General features: G+C 45.1%; 6 protein-coding genes across 7 annotated transcripts; 3 read left to right on the top strand and 3 right to left on the bottom strand.

Moving 5' to 3' along the window:
• Positions 1 to 91: 91 nt before the first annotated feature.
• Positions 92 to 1,799, top strand: GL218_05208 (Actin-related protein 2; the record flags this gene model as incomplete). The annotated part of the gene is made up of 3 exons (XM_033581856.1): positions 92 to 116; positions 634 to 1,056; positions 1,111 to 1,799. 3 exons carry the CDS (start codon positions 92 to 94, stop codon positions 1,797 to 1,799), a joined length of 1,137 nt encoding a protein of 378 aa, XP_033434495.1.
• Positions 1,800 to 3,006: 1,207 nt separating this feature from the next.
• Positions 3,007 to 4,969, top strand: GL218_05207 (Serine/threonine-protein kinase SSN3; the record flags this gene model as incomplete). Its single annotated transcript, XM_033581855.1, has 2 exons — positions 3,007 to 3,106; positions 3,687 to 4,969. The coding sequence occupies 2 exons, from the start codon at positions 3,007 to 3,009 to the stop codon at positions 4,967 to 4,969; spliced, it is 1,383 nt and encodes a 460-aa protein (XP_033434923.1).
• Positions 4,970 to 6,412: 1,443 nt separating this feature from the next.
• Positions 6,413 to 7,230, bottom strand: GL218_05206 (ADP-ribosylation factor 6; the record flags this gene model as incomplete). 2 transcript variants are annotated; one of them, XM_033581853.1, is made up of 3 exons in its annotated part: positions 6,413 to 6,576; positions 6,644 to 6,793; positions 6,981 to 7,230. In XM_033581853.1, 3 exons carry the CDS (start codon positions 7,228 to 7,230, stop codon positions 6,413 to 6,415), a joined length of 564 nt encoding a protein of 187 aa, XP_033434925.1. The 2 variants fall into 2 exon arrangements, with proteins under 2 accessions (XP_033434925.1, XP_033434924.1); XM_033581854.1 differs by having other exon boundaries at positions 6,981 to 7,206.
• Positions 7,231 to 8,709: 1,479 nt separating this feature from the next.
• GL218_05205 (Mannose-6-phosphate isomerase) lies at positions 8,710 to 10,053 on the bottom strand (the record flags this gene model as incomplete). The annotated part of the gene is made up of 2 exons (XM_033581852.1): positions 8,710 to 9,834; positions 9,904 to 10,053. 2 exons carry the CDS (start codon positions 10,051 to 10,053, stop codon positions 8,710 to 8,712), a joined length of 1,275 nt encoding a protein of 424 aa, XP_033434921.1.
• A 746-nt stretch (positions 10,054 to 10,799) lies between these two features.
• On the top strand, positions 10,800 to 11,869 carry GL218_05204 (SAGA-associated factor 29; the record flags this gene model as incomplete). Its single annotated transcript, XM_033581851.1, has 2 exons — positions 10,800 to 10,995; positions 11,082 to 11,869. The coding sequence occupies 2 exons, from the start codon at positions 10,800 to 10,802 to the stop codon at positions 11,867 to 11,869; spliced, it is 984 nt and encodes a 327-aa protein (XP_033434922.1).
• Positions 11,870 to 14,454: 2,585 nt separating this feature from the next.
• GL218_05203 (40S ribosomal protein S24-B) lies at positions 14,455 to 15,072 on the bottom strand (the record flags this gene model as incomplete). Its single annotated transcript, XM_033581850.1, has 3 exons — positions 14,455 to 14,534; positions 14,606 to 14,853; positions 14,990 to 15,072. The coding sequence occupies 3 exons, from the start codon at positions 15,070 to 15,072 to the stop codon at positions 14,455 to 14,457; spliced, it is 411 nt and encodes a 136-aa protein (XP_033434497.1).
• Positions 15,073 to 15,094: the final 22 nt, after the last annotated feature.

Raw genomic sequence — 15,094 nt, 5'->3', positions numbered from 1 at the left:
ATATAATTTTATATTTTCATATCCGCTCGCACATTAGATCACTTATATACTCCCTAGGTACCTTATATGGATTCTACAGCTAGATTGACTCATGGTTCTTCTGCGGGGCGACGGTTGTAAGTGAGGGGTATCACCTGACAAGAGCTAACTTTAGTGCATTCAAGGAAATTCCAGGTAGCTTTAGGTACCTAACTTACTTCATACTTTTACGTAATAAACTTACCTAGCCTAAATTATGGGGTTTTGGGATTCCATAGAGATTCCTCAGCCACATGGCAGCATGGCTAACGTCAGACCGTCTCGACCTCAGCCTCAGATTGAACTTAAGTTTCGCAAGGTTCACGCCCGTTAAATGGAATGTAACCTGGTACTTAACATTAACTGACGAACGCCTCACCTCCAAAACTAAACCCCGCCACCGAAGCTACAAGCAGCCTCGCCTATAGCTGGCGAGCACGGCTTAACGTCATTTTACTTTTATATATTCATTCCTTTTAGACGTTGCCTAAAGGTTTTATCGAAAATATGGCAGCTCTCTCCTCCCATCGGTTAGTAACATTATTTATTATTGATCTTCCTGTCTGCTACACCAAGTTAGCTCGAGTTACCCCTATGCCTAACGTATTACATTAGTTCTCGATGGAGGTACCGGTTTCTTAAAGGTCGGATACGCCGCACAAAACTTCCCCGAATTCCAATATCCCTCTATTATCGGTCGACCCATCTTACGAACGGAGGAGAAGAACAGTGACAATGATATTGTCCTTAAGGATATTATGTGCGGTGACGAGGCGGCAGCTGCACGGACCATGCTCCAAGTCTCCTATCCCATGGAGAACGGTATCGTGAAGAAATGGGATGATATGCAGCACCTTTGGGATTATACATTCTACGAGAAGATGAAGATTGATCCCAAAGGACGCAAGATCTTGCTTACCGAACCCCCTATGAACCCCCTGAAGAACCGGGAACAGATGTGCGAGGTCATGTTTGAGCGCTACGGTTTCGGCGGCGTCTACGTAGCTATCCAAGCCGTGCTAGCCTTGTATGCTCAAGGTAAATACTCAACCTCCCAAATATCTTAAAAAATTCCGACCTAACATAAGCTAGGTCTGAGCTCTGGCGTCGTCGTCGATTCCGGTGACGGAGTTACACATATCGTCCCGGTTTACGAGTCAGTCGTGCTCAATCATCTCACTCGGCGACTTGACGTGGCCGGGCGAGATGTAACACGCAATCTCATCGCCCTGCTTCTACGACGAGGGTATGCGCTCAACCGAACGGCCGACTTCGAGACTGTGCGTCAGATTAAAGAGAAGCTGTGCTATGTTTCATACGATCTAGAATTGGATAAGCGTCTTAGCGAGGATACAACGGTGCTGGTGGAGAGCTACACATTACCGGACGGGCGAGTAATCCGAGTAGGTAGCGAGCGGTTTGAAGCTCCCGAATGTCTGTTCCAGCCTCACTTGGTAGATTGTGAACAGCCGGGTATTGCCGAGTTCCTATTCAACACCATCCAGGCTGCCGACGTTGATGTGCGCTCCTCTCTTTTCAAAGCGATCGTCTTGTCTGGTGGCAGCAGCATGTATCCAGGTCTTCCATCACGATTGGAGAAGGAGTTAAAGCAATTGTGGCTCACACGTGTACTTGGCGGCAACCCCGAAAGGCTAAACAAGTTTAAGGTGAGGATAGAGGACCCTCCTCGCCGTCGGCATATGGTTTTCTTGGGCGGAGCAGTGCTGGCCAACATCATGGCCGACAAAGAGTATGTGGATCACTCAACAAGAATGGGCTGAGCAAGGGCCGAGGATTCTAGAGAAGCTAGGGCCGCGATAGACCCTGGCAAGTCCATTTAACTAGCAGTCGAGAGGGAGTTCAGAGTGCCGTGCCCGTGGAGTTTATGAAGTTGTAGCTGTAGCAAAATAACTTAAAATGGCCTTTAGTGAATTAGCCCAAGGCGATATTTGATCTTTTTTTATTTCATGCAATGCAATTCAAATTATATATAGTCTCTGGAGTGAGTGAGCACATAAGTATAGTTTACGCGTTTAGAACTACAAGCATATTATATACAACTACTACATACGTATTCCTGACAATAAGTTATACCTAAACACATCCAACCTAAGGTAGGTTAGGTACATATACCCATAGATCTACATATATTAGGTATGATGCAGGTATAGAAGGTTGGTGTTGCACCTATACCTAGGTTGAATACCAGGGGTGACTGCGCCACGAGAACACTAGCCACATTGATCATCCGGGGTCAACCTCCGGCTACCTAAGATCAATTTCAACCTAGGCTCAATAATAAGAAGCTACGAAATAACAGAAAGCCATCACCTTCCCAGTTATCATCATAATCATTTTGTTAACTGTACATATTTCTCAACTTTCAATTTAAGTTATTTATAAGAGTTAATTGCATATTTCCTCTTATCATATTCTTTATTGACTTATTATTGATTATTGATGATTGATGATTGATGAATTACGGTAACATTCAAAACAACTACCTAACATACAACAAACAACTACCCGACGGAAATATATGTGACGCCCCATCATCATCTTCGTCTCCATTATTTCCAATCGGAATCCTATCGGTATCCGAGACGCCCGACTCCTTTAAAATTTTGGAGTTCCAACCAATACGAGGATATCTCGTAGCCGAAAAGAGACACGCAGAGGCGCAGAGGCGCTCAAGCGTAAAGCATATAGAGAATAAATCCACTGCTGAGTGAGCCAATACGTAGTGGATGAGCAAAGAAAGACCTGTCTCGTCTCACCCGACGCTGCCGGAAGACCCGCCGGGTGTGCATTTGATCGGTCTCTTTTTTTTTTCTCTGTATGAATCTGTATTGCCGTATCTGTATCTGAGTCCAAAACTGGATCTGGTCAGATCGGGATCTGATCCATCCAACACACGAGTACAAGCATCATAGTACCACGATACTACGATACCACGATACCACAACATCACAGCACCACAGATAAATCATGAGTCTCACCAATCCCTCCTCGGGTGCAGCGTCAGGTCCAGCGTCAACTTCTACAAGAAACCAAACCCTTAAAAGAAGTGTACAAGCCGCTTTCGAAGGTATGCAGCCCAACAAATCTCTTCTTGTTAACTGTGTCTATTTCTGTTTGGTTACTTTTTCGTTTGTCGACCGCTTGCTCGCATTCGCCCACCATTTTCTACTTACTCCTTTCGGTTGTAAAATCTCACAACATCTAAATCGATCCTTGATTGGTGGCCTTCGGACTTTATTTGACCTTGGCAAAATGTTGCGCCGCTGACAATTTCCCCCTATCAAAAAGCTGTCTTCGCGGCTCTTACTCTGGTCTTAATTTTTATTTTGTTTTTCTTCACTCCTTTCTTTTCCTTCCTTCCATCCAGTGAGGCACTGTGTATCATGGTGCTTGGGGAAGGCTTTGACAATCCTCTGTTCTACTACCTCGAACACAACCACGAGAGGACAATAAAGTGTCCCACGGCCCTACAAACGTGGGCTTTCCTCTTACCGAGTTTATAGAGCCTAGGCCGATGAATCCTTTCATGACCACCTTTCAACCACGTACTTCACTATTTCGTAGTCAATGTATTACATCTACTTTATTCGTCTTCTCACTATCGTGGGAATCCCTATAAAGTTGGTAATTAACTAATCCGTATATAGACCCTATCGATAGAGGCGGCAATGTGGGTTATCAGTCCAAAGTCAGGGTTGTCGACAAATATAAAGTCATCGGCTTCATCAGTAGTGGAACCTATGGCCGGGTATACAAGGCCGTTAGCCGGCAAGGCCAGCCGGGCGAGTTTGCCATCAAGAAGTTCAAACCTGACAAGGAAGGGGAACAGATACAGTATTCGGGTATATCACAATCAGCCGTGCGCGAGATGGCGCTTTGTTCAGAACTTAGCCACGAGAACGTCATCCGCCTAGTGGAGATCATATTAGAGGATAAGTGTATATTTATGGTGTTCGAATATGCCGAGCATGATCTCTTGCAGATCATCCACCACCATACCCAGCAACCGCGTCATAGCATTCCTCCCTCTACGGTGAAAAGCATCATGTTCCAGCTGCTAAACGGGTGCCAATATCTACACAGCAACTGGGTTCTCCACCGAGACCTTAAGCCTGCTAACATCATGGTAACCTCAAGCGGGCAAGTTAAAATTGGCGATTTAGGACTGGCCCGACTATTTCATAAACCACTACATTCTCTATGGAGTGGCGATAAGGTAGTCGTGACGATATGGTATCGTGCTCCTGAATTGCTACTAGGTAGCCGACACTACACGCCGGCGATAGACATGTGGGCGGTTGGTTGTATTTTCGCCGAGTTGCTATCGTTGCGACCAATTTTTAAAGGGGAAGAAGCTAAGATGGATAAGAAAACGGTGCCTTTCCAACGTAACCAGATGCAGAAAATCGTTGACATTATGGGTATGCCTACTAAGGAGCGCTGGCCTTACCTATCGAGTATGCCTGAGTATAACAACTTGAGCATGTTACAGCCGCCTATGCTGCATCCGGGACATCACCACCATCATCACCATCACAGTAAATCAGCAGCATCAACGAGTCACCTCGAAAAATGGTACTACAGTACCATCGGTGCACACTCGTCGACCTCATCCCCTAATTCCAACGGCAGCCTCGCGGCCCTCGGGGTGGAGGGCTACAAACTGCTTTCGGGTCTACTAGAGTACGATCCTGAGCGGCGGCTTACAGCAGCACAGGCGCTACAGCACCCGTTCTTCCAAGCAACACCGTCGGGCGGTGGCATTGGCGTGACGGCAGGTTGCTTTGAGGGTCTCAAGGTGGCGTACCCGCAACGTCGCGTCAGCCAGGACGACAATGATATCCGCACCGCCAGCCTACCTGGTACTAAACGCTCAGGTTTACCAGACGATAGCATCGTCAGGCCTGTGAAGAGAGTAAAGGAGGCTTAGGAGGCTTGGATATCTCAGTGCAGAGCTGAATATATTCAGAATCTTAGGGAAGCCGAGCAGGTTAAGTCGGCTAAATTAGCTAGGTCAGCTTAGCCTGCCTACCTACCTAGACACGGTGTTGCCCAGGAAAGAAGTCGGTTTCATTGTGCTATTTAGCTCAAAAGCACGATAAGCATAAGCGGGCTGACTAAGGGTTAGGTCGGATGAGATGCCCCATGCCACAGGCTACTTGTATTAATTTGCCGTTTATTGAGGGGCGATTTGGTGTTTAATATTTCAAGCATGAAGGAGTAACGGTGGTCCTGGCTGGGATTGGGTACTGCATTAACATTGGTACTGGCGCACATCATCAGACAGGCTACGTCTAAATATTTCAAAGATGGAATATGAGAATAATCAAGATGCTACTATTCGATAATATCGTATATTGACTGCTCATTGTTGTAGTTAAATCTGCATTCTATCTTAGCAAAACGACCTAAGCTGCAAAAATCACAATATACTCGAGTGAACAACACGGGTTTTTGTCAATCTAATATATTTTTCATTGCTCGATTCCGAAGCGAAAGTAATAGGGTAACCCCGTCCGCTCCTCAAACAGTCAGTCAGGAACCGAAACGGCCAGTATTACAAGATTACTATACGACAAGGCACAAGTAGCACCAACCAACACCCCCCCCTTGCCGCCCTTTACAAATTAACTAACGCGGGATGATGCGGGATATCCCTGTCCTGTCCTTTCCTTTACTCTCTGCTCTCCATTTCCCTTTAGACCGTGTTCGCCTAGTATACCGCCCCTTATTCGTATCGTGAGAAAAACAAAAAGAAGACTTTGATGTGTGACGGATGGATTCGTGACGTGATTGATAGACTAAAAAAAAACAATATTTTTGGAGACAGAAAAGGGGCTGCTCTATGTAAGTGCTTCCAACGCCGAAGGGATCAGGTATGTATATATATATTATCCACTTTGCCCGGCTCCGGTGTGTATTTACCACTGCATACTCGAGCCTCATACAAAAGTAAGGATTATGATGACCTGTCGCAACACGGGCTTGGTCTCTCGCCTCGTTTCACTCCTCCCTGCACTCACTCGCAACTGACTGGAACCGCAGACGGAGCTGTATGTATATATACGGTATGATAAGAAAATGCTTCTCTCGTTCCACTACACTTGGGCTGGGATCGCATTCCAAAAGGTCCAAAACTGAATTCGCACACTAGACCCTGAACTATACGAGGCATCTTCATTGTACCGCCCACAACACATCCTAGCCCGAACCAATTTCATCGAGTTATTAGAGCCATATAAGACTATGCGAGCCTAAAGACTATTGAGGTTCGCTCGTCATGTCCATCTCTGGCCAAGTTATAGGGAGGTAGTCGTTCTAAATCAAAGAAAATCAAGGGTATCAAAGGAACAGTGAACTAGAACTAGAAGCCCTACTTCTTGGCCGGCGCAGGGGGCGCCTTGACGTTGTTTGACAGCCATGCCAACCCCTCGAGCAGACCCTCGCCCGTTGTGGCACAACTAGGCACTACGTACCAGATCTTATCCTTAAGCTTGGACAGCTGGAGTGCCTCGGTTACTTCTTGTGGTTTCATTGCTGCAGGAACAGTTAGCAGATACTTCTTCAATGTCTAGGGGGGAGTGGGATGAGAATTAGTAGTTACTCACATCTTTGATATCTTGCTTGTTTGCGAATACTAGCAACAAGCTATCCTTCATCTCCCTGTCGTTGATAATGCGATGTAATTCTTGTCTCGCCTCTTCCATCCGCGTGCGGTCGGCAGAGTCGATTACGAAGATTAGACCTTGGGTTCCTATCCGCGTATTATACCGTTAGCATATGTTCGAGCTATCACGTCCGTACCCGCGCGACTATCTACGATACCACCTGTAAAGAAATTTCACGGTGGTCCCCTTGAGAACTAAAATAATGCCAGGAATACCCAGAGGAGATTCCAGATCCAAACCACGACCTTAATTCACAACGGACAAACCACTTACCGCTGAAGTAATGTCTCCATAAGGGACGGATCTTGTCCTGACCACCAACATCCCAGACGTTGAACTTGACGTTCTTGTACGTGACCGTCTCAACATTGAAGCCAACGGTAGGAATAGTAGTAACGTCTTGACCCAACTTGAGCTTGTATAATATTGTCGTTTTTCCAGCAGCGTCGAGTCCCAACATCAACAATCTCATCTCCTTAGATCCGAAGATCTTGCCCATCATCTTAGAAAGCTGGCCCCCCATCTTGAGTATTTATCGATCGCAGTCAATATATTAGTTGAATTCTAGTGAAGAGAGCAAGTTCGGTCGATAATATCTGTCGCCTTGTTTACGGGAGCTTGAATCGGTATAGAGAATCGATTTACGTTTAGGACGGTCGACTAGGATTGAGATGGCGTTTTACGTCGAGATCGTTAATGTAAAAATCGAAAGGGAGAAGGAGGAGAAGGATAGGTAGAACGATGATTGGCAGCGCGCGACGCGTCTCTATTGGCTATCTATACTCTTTGGAAGGTCCAATTGATCGAATCACAAGAGTATTTCCGTAACAGTTCAGCCTATCGTTGAAGGACCTATGAAGGGCCTAAAGAAGGGGGGGTCCGTGAGGTGAAAGATGGTGGTCGTATTGTCGTATTGTTGTAAATGGTACGGATTCGTAGAGGTAATCCGTAGGAGGTTACCGTATGAGGAATAATTTAAAAATAGGTAAAATTACACACCCGAGATTGGAGATTGACACATGCACAACGAAGGAATTTAGTGGAGGATGGGAAAATTAAAGAGAATGACAGAAGATTGACAAGAAAAAAAAAATAAGTTGTTCGTGTCGATTTCCAAATTGGAAGAGTAATGAAAACATTAAAATGCGCCAGGGTCCAGGTCATTATCAAAAATGGTTCAATTTCCGCTACTTTTTAGGGGGGAAACTTACTTTACGTACTACCTGAACCTCACTACCGTAATACCGTTATCAGTTACTCGTTATTTGATATAAGCTAGCGTGCCACGCTAAGAGCGCGATGGATTCCCAATCAAGTTAAATAATATTTAATAAATCAGTAGTGGATATATAGGTACTTGACACTGCCTGGTTACCCCTGCAGGAGCTCATCGCGCAGCCGCGGAAAGGTAAGGAGAATTTGTACATCAAAGGCTTGGTCCAATCTTAGCATTAGGTGCATTACATATACACCTAGATACATGTAATAGAGCATGCTATGTAATGCAATGTATACTACATAATGCAATAATATATTAATAAATCCAAAATAATAGCAAGCAAGTCAAAAAGGGGTATATGTTGGGTAGGTAGCTATTTTATTTATTTTATTTAAAAAAATATTAAAAGGGGGTTCGTTTTGGATATAAACTTCAGTTGGCAGTGTTAAGAAATAAAATATTAAAACTGGTTAGTTTTTACAACTTATAAAAGATCCAGCTTACAAGAGTTTAAAGAGTATAACTAAGCACAAAAAGTAAAAAGCATGTAATATGTATGAATTCAATAATTGCTTTTAGGATATCTCTGGTTTGCATACAAGACACATGGAGGAGTAGAAAAAACCTCCTAGGATGAAATGAGAGTTGGCAATTATAACTCGTCCTCTTATATTAACAAGTAAGTAGGTAGCTATAGCTGTGCCCCATTGCTGTGGTCTTCAACTTCGCAAAACGCCTTAAACGTTGTGAACGAGTCATCTTTATCTCCTTGAGATTCTAGAATCAACTCCGCCGTGGCACCAACAAAGAAGACATCCCTTCCTTAATCTCCTCGGTCTTTGGACCAACCGTTATTTTGCCCTTGCCCCCCGTGCAGATGACAATGCTCGGTCCATCAATAGGATCAAAGGTTGCCTTAGATCCCTCGCCATTGAGTACCGACCTGATGACGCTAAACTCTTCGATCGGCGGGTCGTACAAGATTGCCTCTGAGCCCGAGCTGTATGCGGTACGGTTAAGCACTACGTACGGGTACTCTGTTGGCGACATCTTTTGCTCCTCGATGGGAGCATAATTGTATGTCAATAGATCGACTAGCGTCTGAACGTCCTTAAACTTGGGTGTAAATCCAGCTCGCACAACATTGTCGCTTGCTGCCATACACTCGATGATATCACCCGACACATACGCATGAATATCGTCCGCTTTCAGGAAAAGGGCTTCGCCTGGGGAAAGCCTGACATAATTGAGGAGGAACAAGACGAAGAGACCGATATCCTCAGGGAACTGCTTATTCAGTCGAATCACCAACTCGGACATAACTGCTCCGCTGGTAGATTCGATTCCGCCATCTGCAAATTCGTCTCCTCTGCTCTCGGCGTCCGAGACGAGTGACTTGGCAGCCGACGCTACATCTTCTTGTGAAGACTTCATAAGAGCGGCAAAGGCAGATTGGAGGGCTCTCTTGTTCTGCGTAGTAGACTCAGATGAATCATCACTCTCCTGTCCTCGAACCGTAGCGATAAATGCCTTTGCGGCATCTTCTCCGACTAGCTGTCGTAGAGCTGGTACGGAGGATAGAAAGTGAGCAATTTCGCCAAGCGGGCGGAATCCACACAGGCCCTCAAAATCAGTTATCGCGATGGCCATTTCGGGTTTGTGGTTGTCGTCTGGGTAGTTCTTAGGGTCTTTTTGATGCAATTGCTCGGCAAGTTTCTTGTTGGGGTGGGCTTGGATGGAAAGGGCCTTATTTATAGAGAGCACCTTGAATAGGAAGGGTAACTTGGAACCATATCTCGCCTTAACTGAGGGGGCGAGGAGCATCTGGTTCCCTTCGACAAGCTCGAGCAAGGTGCGGCCGGATTCGAGGTCCTTAGATGGGTTTGAAGGGTGAGTTCCCATCCATAGCTACAAGCGCAAGGTCCTTCGTATTAACTATTATATTACGTAGAGTTTAGCAGCGAATAGAAGACACACCTCGGCGTATGGTTTATCTGATTGAATGTTCAACGTATCGGAGGGTGTCGCGGCGGCGAACTTAGCTGCGGCAGATTCAGATCCAATCTTGCCCCAATCGTAGGAGTTTACTCCGCATTGGAGTCGTATAAGAGGGACGGGTAGCACCATTGTCGATGATGGCTCGAATTTTTCAGCGGTATAGGCAAGTGGGAGATGGTACCTAAGGTGGTAGTTCACAGGTAATTATTCGAGGTCGCGCAGGTTTGGAATATGAAATGATTATAAAGTTAGAAGGTAGTGTAGGTACTAAAGAGGTACTATTAATATTTTTAGGTATCTTAGGTTACCTTAGGTAAGGTACCTACCTCATGTATGCGGTTGACACATGTAGGTAAAGCTCAAGGTGCGGGGGGGACCTCAGTTACCCCGCGAAGCTTGTACTAGGTACACCATGCAACTGGGAGTGCCTGAATGGAATGGACCTACCTCGTGCATGGATGCACCCAAAGGCGATTATGTAACTATATGTACCTAGTTACTAGCCACAAGCCACAAGTTAAACATCCATAGATCGAATTGGGGGTTCGTCTACAGAGGCGCAACTTCATTTACTCACTAAGGTTCAAATTCAAAGTTAAGATGGCTATACTCAGACATGCCATGAAACAAATTTATCTAAGCGCTTCTAATGATTTTAACTGCTTCCACTTGCCCTCCACGATTAAAACTTTATATCTAATCTTGATTTGAACTTATACCCAACACTCTTATTACTCATTTACTGTTCCTCATTCTTCATTCTTCATTCTTCATTCCTCATTGCTCATCTCATATCATAATTAACCACTATCATAAGACCTACCTTAGGTACCTAAGGTAGTTAATAAAAACATCAAACATCAAACATCACCAAGATGTCTTCACGAGGGAATCAGCGAAGAGGTCCAAATCGGAATAGCGAGATCGGCGAGCACGGAGAGGAATTGCCCATGTGGAAAGATATCAAGGACAAAGGCACTGCTATTACCAATGCCTTCAATGACAGCAGTTCCAACGTCAACAAAATTCGCGACCAGGAGAAGCTCATGGCCGAGAAGAAGACCAAAGGCGGTGAGTCCCATTTCCGCCCCGTCTTCCACATATCAAAGTCTTCCTTTCATTAAGCACAACCAAAGTAATCTGATACTTCTCATTAGTCCTCACTATAGAAGACTATAATACACTCGATGACTTCTACCGTAAGGGTGTAAAGGCCAATGAAATTGCTAGTCAAGCTATCGTCGAAACAATCGAAAAACTCAAGGTATTACGTGCCGTACAGAAGGCCAAGGAGGAGCAGCAAGAGGTAAACACCTCGAGAGTCCAGCGAGCTAAGGAGTCAGCCGCTGCTGCCTCTTCTCTATATGACTTTGACGGATCTGGCGAGTCGTCCGTCCCGTCTCCAAACCCCACCATACGCCGTATAAATAATAATAACAAGGGTGACCGTGACTCAGTCCCCCCTAGGGATCGTTCTACTCCGGCAACCAAGGCGGGGAGCGCCGAACCGCAAGCCGGACCCTCTTCTAACTCCAACCGTACCAAGCAGACATTCGCCAAAGACGACGAGGTCGCTTTCAAGCCAAAGCCCGTGAGCAACGAGCAGACGGACTGGATTCTAGGTATCGTCCAAGATGTTCGCGGCGACGGAAAGACGAGGCGGTACAGGGTTCTCGACGCCGACGTGGACGAGAATGGTCACCAAAAAGATTTCCGAACTTACGCTAGCAGCATGATCCTTATCCCTAGAGAAGGGACTGTGTTGCCACCATTAGAGACGGGTAAGACGGTGCTAGCACTTTATCCCAATACTACCACATTCTATAAAGCTGAGGTTATGGGGATGGATGGTGATGGGAAGGTCAACTTGAAATTTGAAGGCGAGGAGAGCAGCAATACAATGCAAGCCGTCATCCGTCGACACGTTGTAGAGTATCGGGGTTGAGAAGAGCGAGCTTTGTTAGATTGATTGATTAAGGTTAGGAGTCCAGGCTGATCATATGGGGCCCGATCTGGAGTTACTGGTTCTTCATGGATTCAGTGTTTTGTATGATTCCGTAGTTAGTCTACGAATGGGGTATGCGGGTTAAATTCGGATTTTATCTTGATATTTACTTGAGCGATTCAATGGCTATCCGTTTTATTCCCTATAAAATGACATCGTATACTCAAACATATTGTTGGACTAGTAGGCTTCTAATATTTCCTTTTATATATCCTGCCTTTTTAGAGTGTAGTCATACTAGAAGAATATATTACCGCTAAAGAGACGGATATGATTTGAACCTCGACTTGTAAGGGTCATGATACATGCTTACTAGGTGTAAGTCGCAACACCATATAATCCGATCTATGACTCAAGTTGTTAAACATGAAACGCTTCTTGGCCATGATAACACCCAACCCATCAAGTGGATAAAGGATGAATTTTGTGATTCAGGTTGGATTAATCCCCATAGTCTGGTATCTTTCTGACGACTCAGTAGCCTGCCAAGTAACAGCTAGCCCTGAGCTGAAAAAGGTCGGACCCAATGAGTTGAACAGCAAGGATATAATCCCAAATCGTTAGTTAGGTTAGTTATTAACATATTAAATCTCAACGTGGGCTTATAGATCTAGGTTAAGATATTACTTACAGAAATGCACTGCATTTCTATCGAGAGAGGGGAAAAAGGTAAGGGTATTACTTGACCCTGCATATACAACGCACCAATCACATCTCTCTATTCCATCCAATGCAGTTCACATCTGCGACAAGCCTCCACCTGTCAGGGGGGGTCTTCTTCGTCATGGCTAAGTAGCCAGCCGTTTGTAAGTTTGTCCATTAGCTTCTAACACGCGAGGGGGGGGGATGTGCTGTGTTTGCCATCTAGAAGCTTTTCTCTATTCTGCCAAGGAGTCAAGTTATTTCTTACAGATGATAGATAGCCAAATAACTTCCCCCAAAACATGTAGGATAAACGGAGAGATCCCTTTTAGGCTTGATCTAAAGTGATACATCGTCCAATAGTTTACCAGACCTAACTACCTATGTACATTATTCTTTTCGTCAACGTGCATGCGTGTCTCTGACTAACACCAACATGTTAAACTTGCATCATAGAGGAGGACATAACGGGTAGATGTACGAGTTAATGATTATAGAAGTTCGAGGGAGTATGAATTGCATTTAGTTTCATTCAATCCGTCTTCGATTCTACTCCTCTATTCTTTCTCTCTTTGTTTTATCTATCTGCAACAATTGCTTAGATCTGCAACAACTTCTTAGGCATTCTTCACTCTTCATTCTTCATTCTTCTTAATTCTACCTTTTAGCTTATAGGTACATTTTATTCATACACCGAGCTGGTCTCACGCCTTGCTTATTGTTCTCGTCCTGTACATATAATACATCTTACCTATCCTATTCCTCGAAACTGAGCCCTTATTATTATCGGGAACAAGAATCTCTTAGCAGGAGCCTAGACGGTGCTGAAGATCCATATCCATCAAGATGCTGGCAATCATTATTTTAATAGCTCTGCTGAGCTTTGCGGAGGCTAGCCGGAAAACACCTCGAACCGCTATACCTTCAAGCCTCGGTTCGGCTTCGACAACGACAACGTTGGCGACAATACAATCAGTTGCAACAATAGTACCAAGTAGCATACCCTCGGTCCAGCTTAATACATCAAATCCTACACCGCGGCTGACGAGCGCTGGCGCTGCTAAGAGCAGGTGTACTATTTTACCACTCGATGCGCCTACGTCTACATCTATACCAACTCAGACCGCAATCGACCCTGAGATTACGCCCTCACCTGAGTTACCACCACCAGGGGCCAATTTCCACGAAATAGGCGTCAAGTATGTACAGACTACATATTATAGCTGCGTAACCTTCCCTTTAGAAACGCACTGCGGCTGGCATGAACCTATATTAGACGCTGGAGCGAGCGGGATTCGATGCGAAGGTAGTGGGCAGGCAGCTTTACGCGCTGGTGTTGTGGCTGGTATCGTCGCTGGCGGATTGGTACTCGGGCTTTGATATTTAAGTAAAGTTCCTTTCATGTTTTTTTTTTCCTTTTCTTTCTTTTGGGTATGGGCAGAGATACCTCTTAACCTAATGACTTACGAAATATCATCATGATAAGTCTGGGATGCTTTGCGATTATTAGATACCTAGGAAAACAGAGGCGTTCAGGAATTGATATAGAGTTAGTAGTTACTGTGATAGTAAAGAAATATTATTACCAGAAGACCATTAGCGGATCTCGTAAAATCTCGTGCGAATATGTCACGTATGAACAACAAGAAACATGAACTAGAAACGGGTATTGGCCATGACAACTCCTTGATTTATGCTATCGTGGGAGAAATCATCAAATTCATTCCGTCACGCCTCGAGGAAAGTTCACTAGTTACCGCGTCGAGAACTAGTATGTAGGATGCAGATATGCATTTTCGCGTATAATGCACAGAGCCAGTGCCGAAGCCGAGCCAACATCCCACTCCGCAAAGACCAGACCAGAACACCTAGAAGCCCATCGTCTATTTCTCCTTCTTCGCCTTGGCACCCTTGACCTTGGCGGTACCCCGTAGGGTCTTCTGTCGGTTCTTGCGCTGCTTGCCTGTATAGTTGTTAGTATTTCTTATTTCCATTTATATTTATTCCACCAGTCCTCCAGATATAGAAACGTACGTTGCTGTCTTGACGCTCTCTCAGCCTTGGTAGCCAGGCCAACACGAACCAGTCGGTACTGGGGCTCAAACTTCTTCATGGCCTCAGGGGAATCGTAGACTAGAGCGAATCCAGTGGTCTTTCCGCCACCGAATTGTGTTCGCAGACCAAAGACGGAGATCTGATCCTTCTGTGCCTTGTACATGGTGGATAGCTTGTCTCGGAGCTGGTCCTTGGAGATGTTGGCTCGGCCGGGGTGCAGAATGTCACTATTAGAAATAATCTGTTAGTTTCTGTTATGTTTGACTATTTCTCCCATTATTTCTATCGTATTATTTCCATCGAATAGACGATATTATTTATTTGTTTTATTTATTTATCATCGAAGTGGGATTGCAAACGTACACGACCATCTGCTTGCGACCGAGGAGAGGGTTGCGAATGAACTTGCGAGTTCGCAACGTGACGGGGGTCTCGGAGTCAGCCATCTTCGCGATTTAATGACGGATC

Source organism: Daldinia childiae, assembly GCF_008694065.1.
Source record: "Daldinia childiae strain JS-1345 chromosome Unknown Scaffold5, whole genome shotgun sequence".
NCBI classification, from domain to species: Eukaryota; Fungi; Ascomycota; class Sordariomycetes; order Xylariales; family Hypoxylaceae; genus Daldinia; species Daldinia childiae.
Note: the sequence above shows the minus strand (reverse complement) of the source record. Positions and strands in the feature narration are given on the sequence as shown.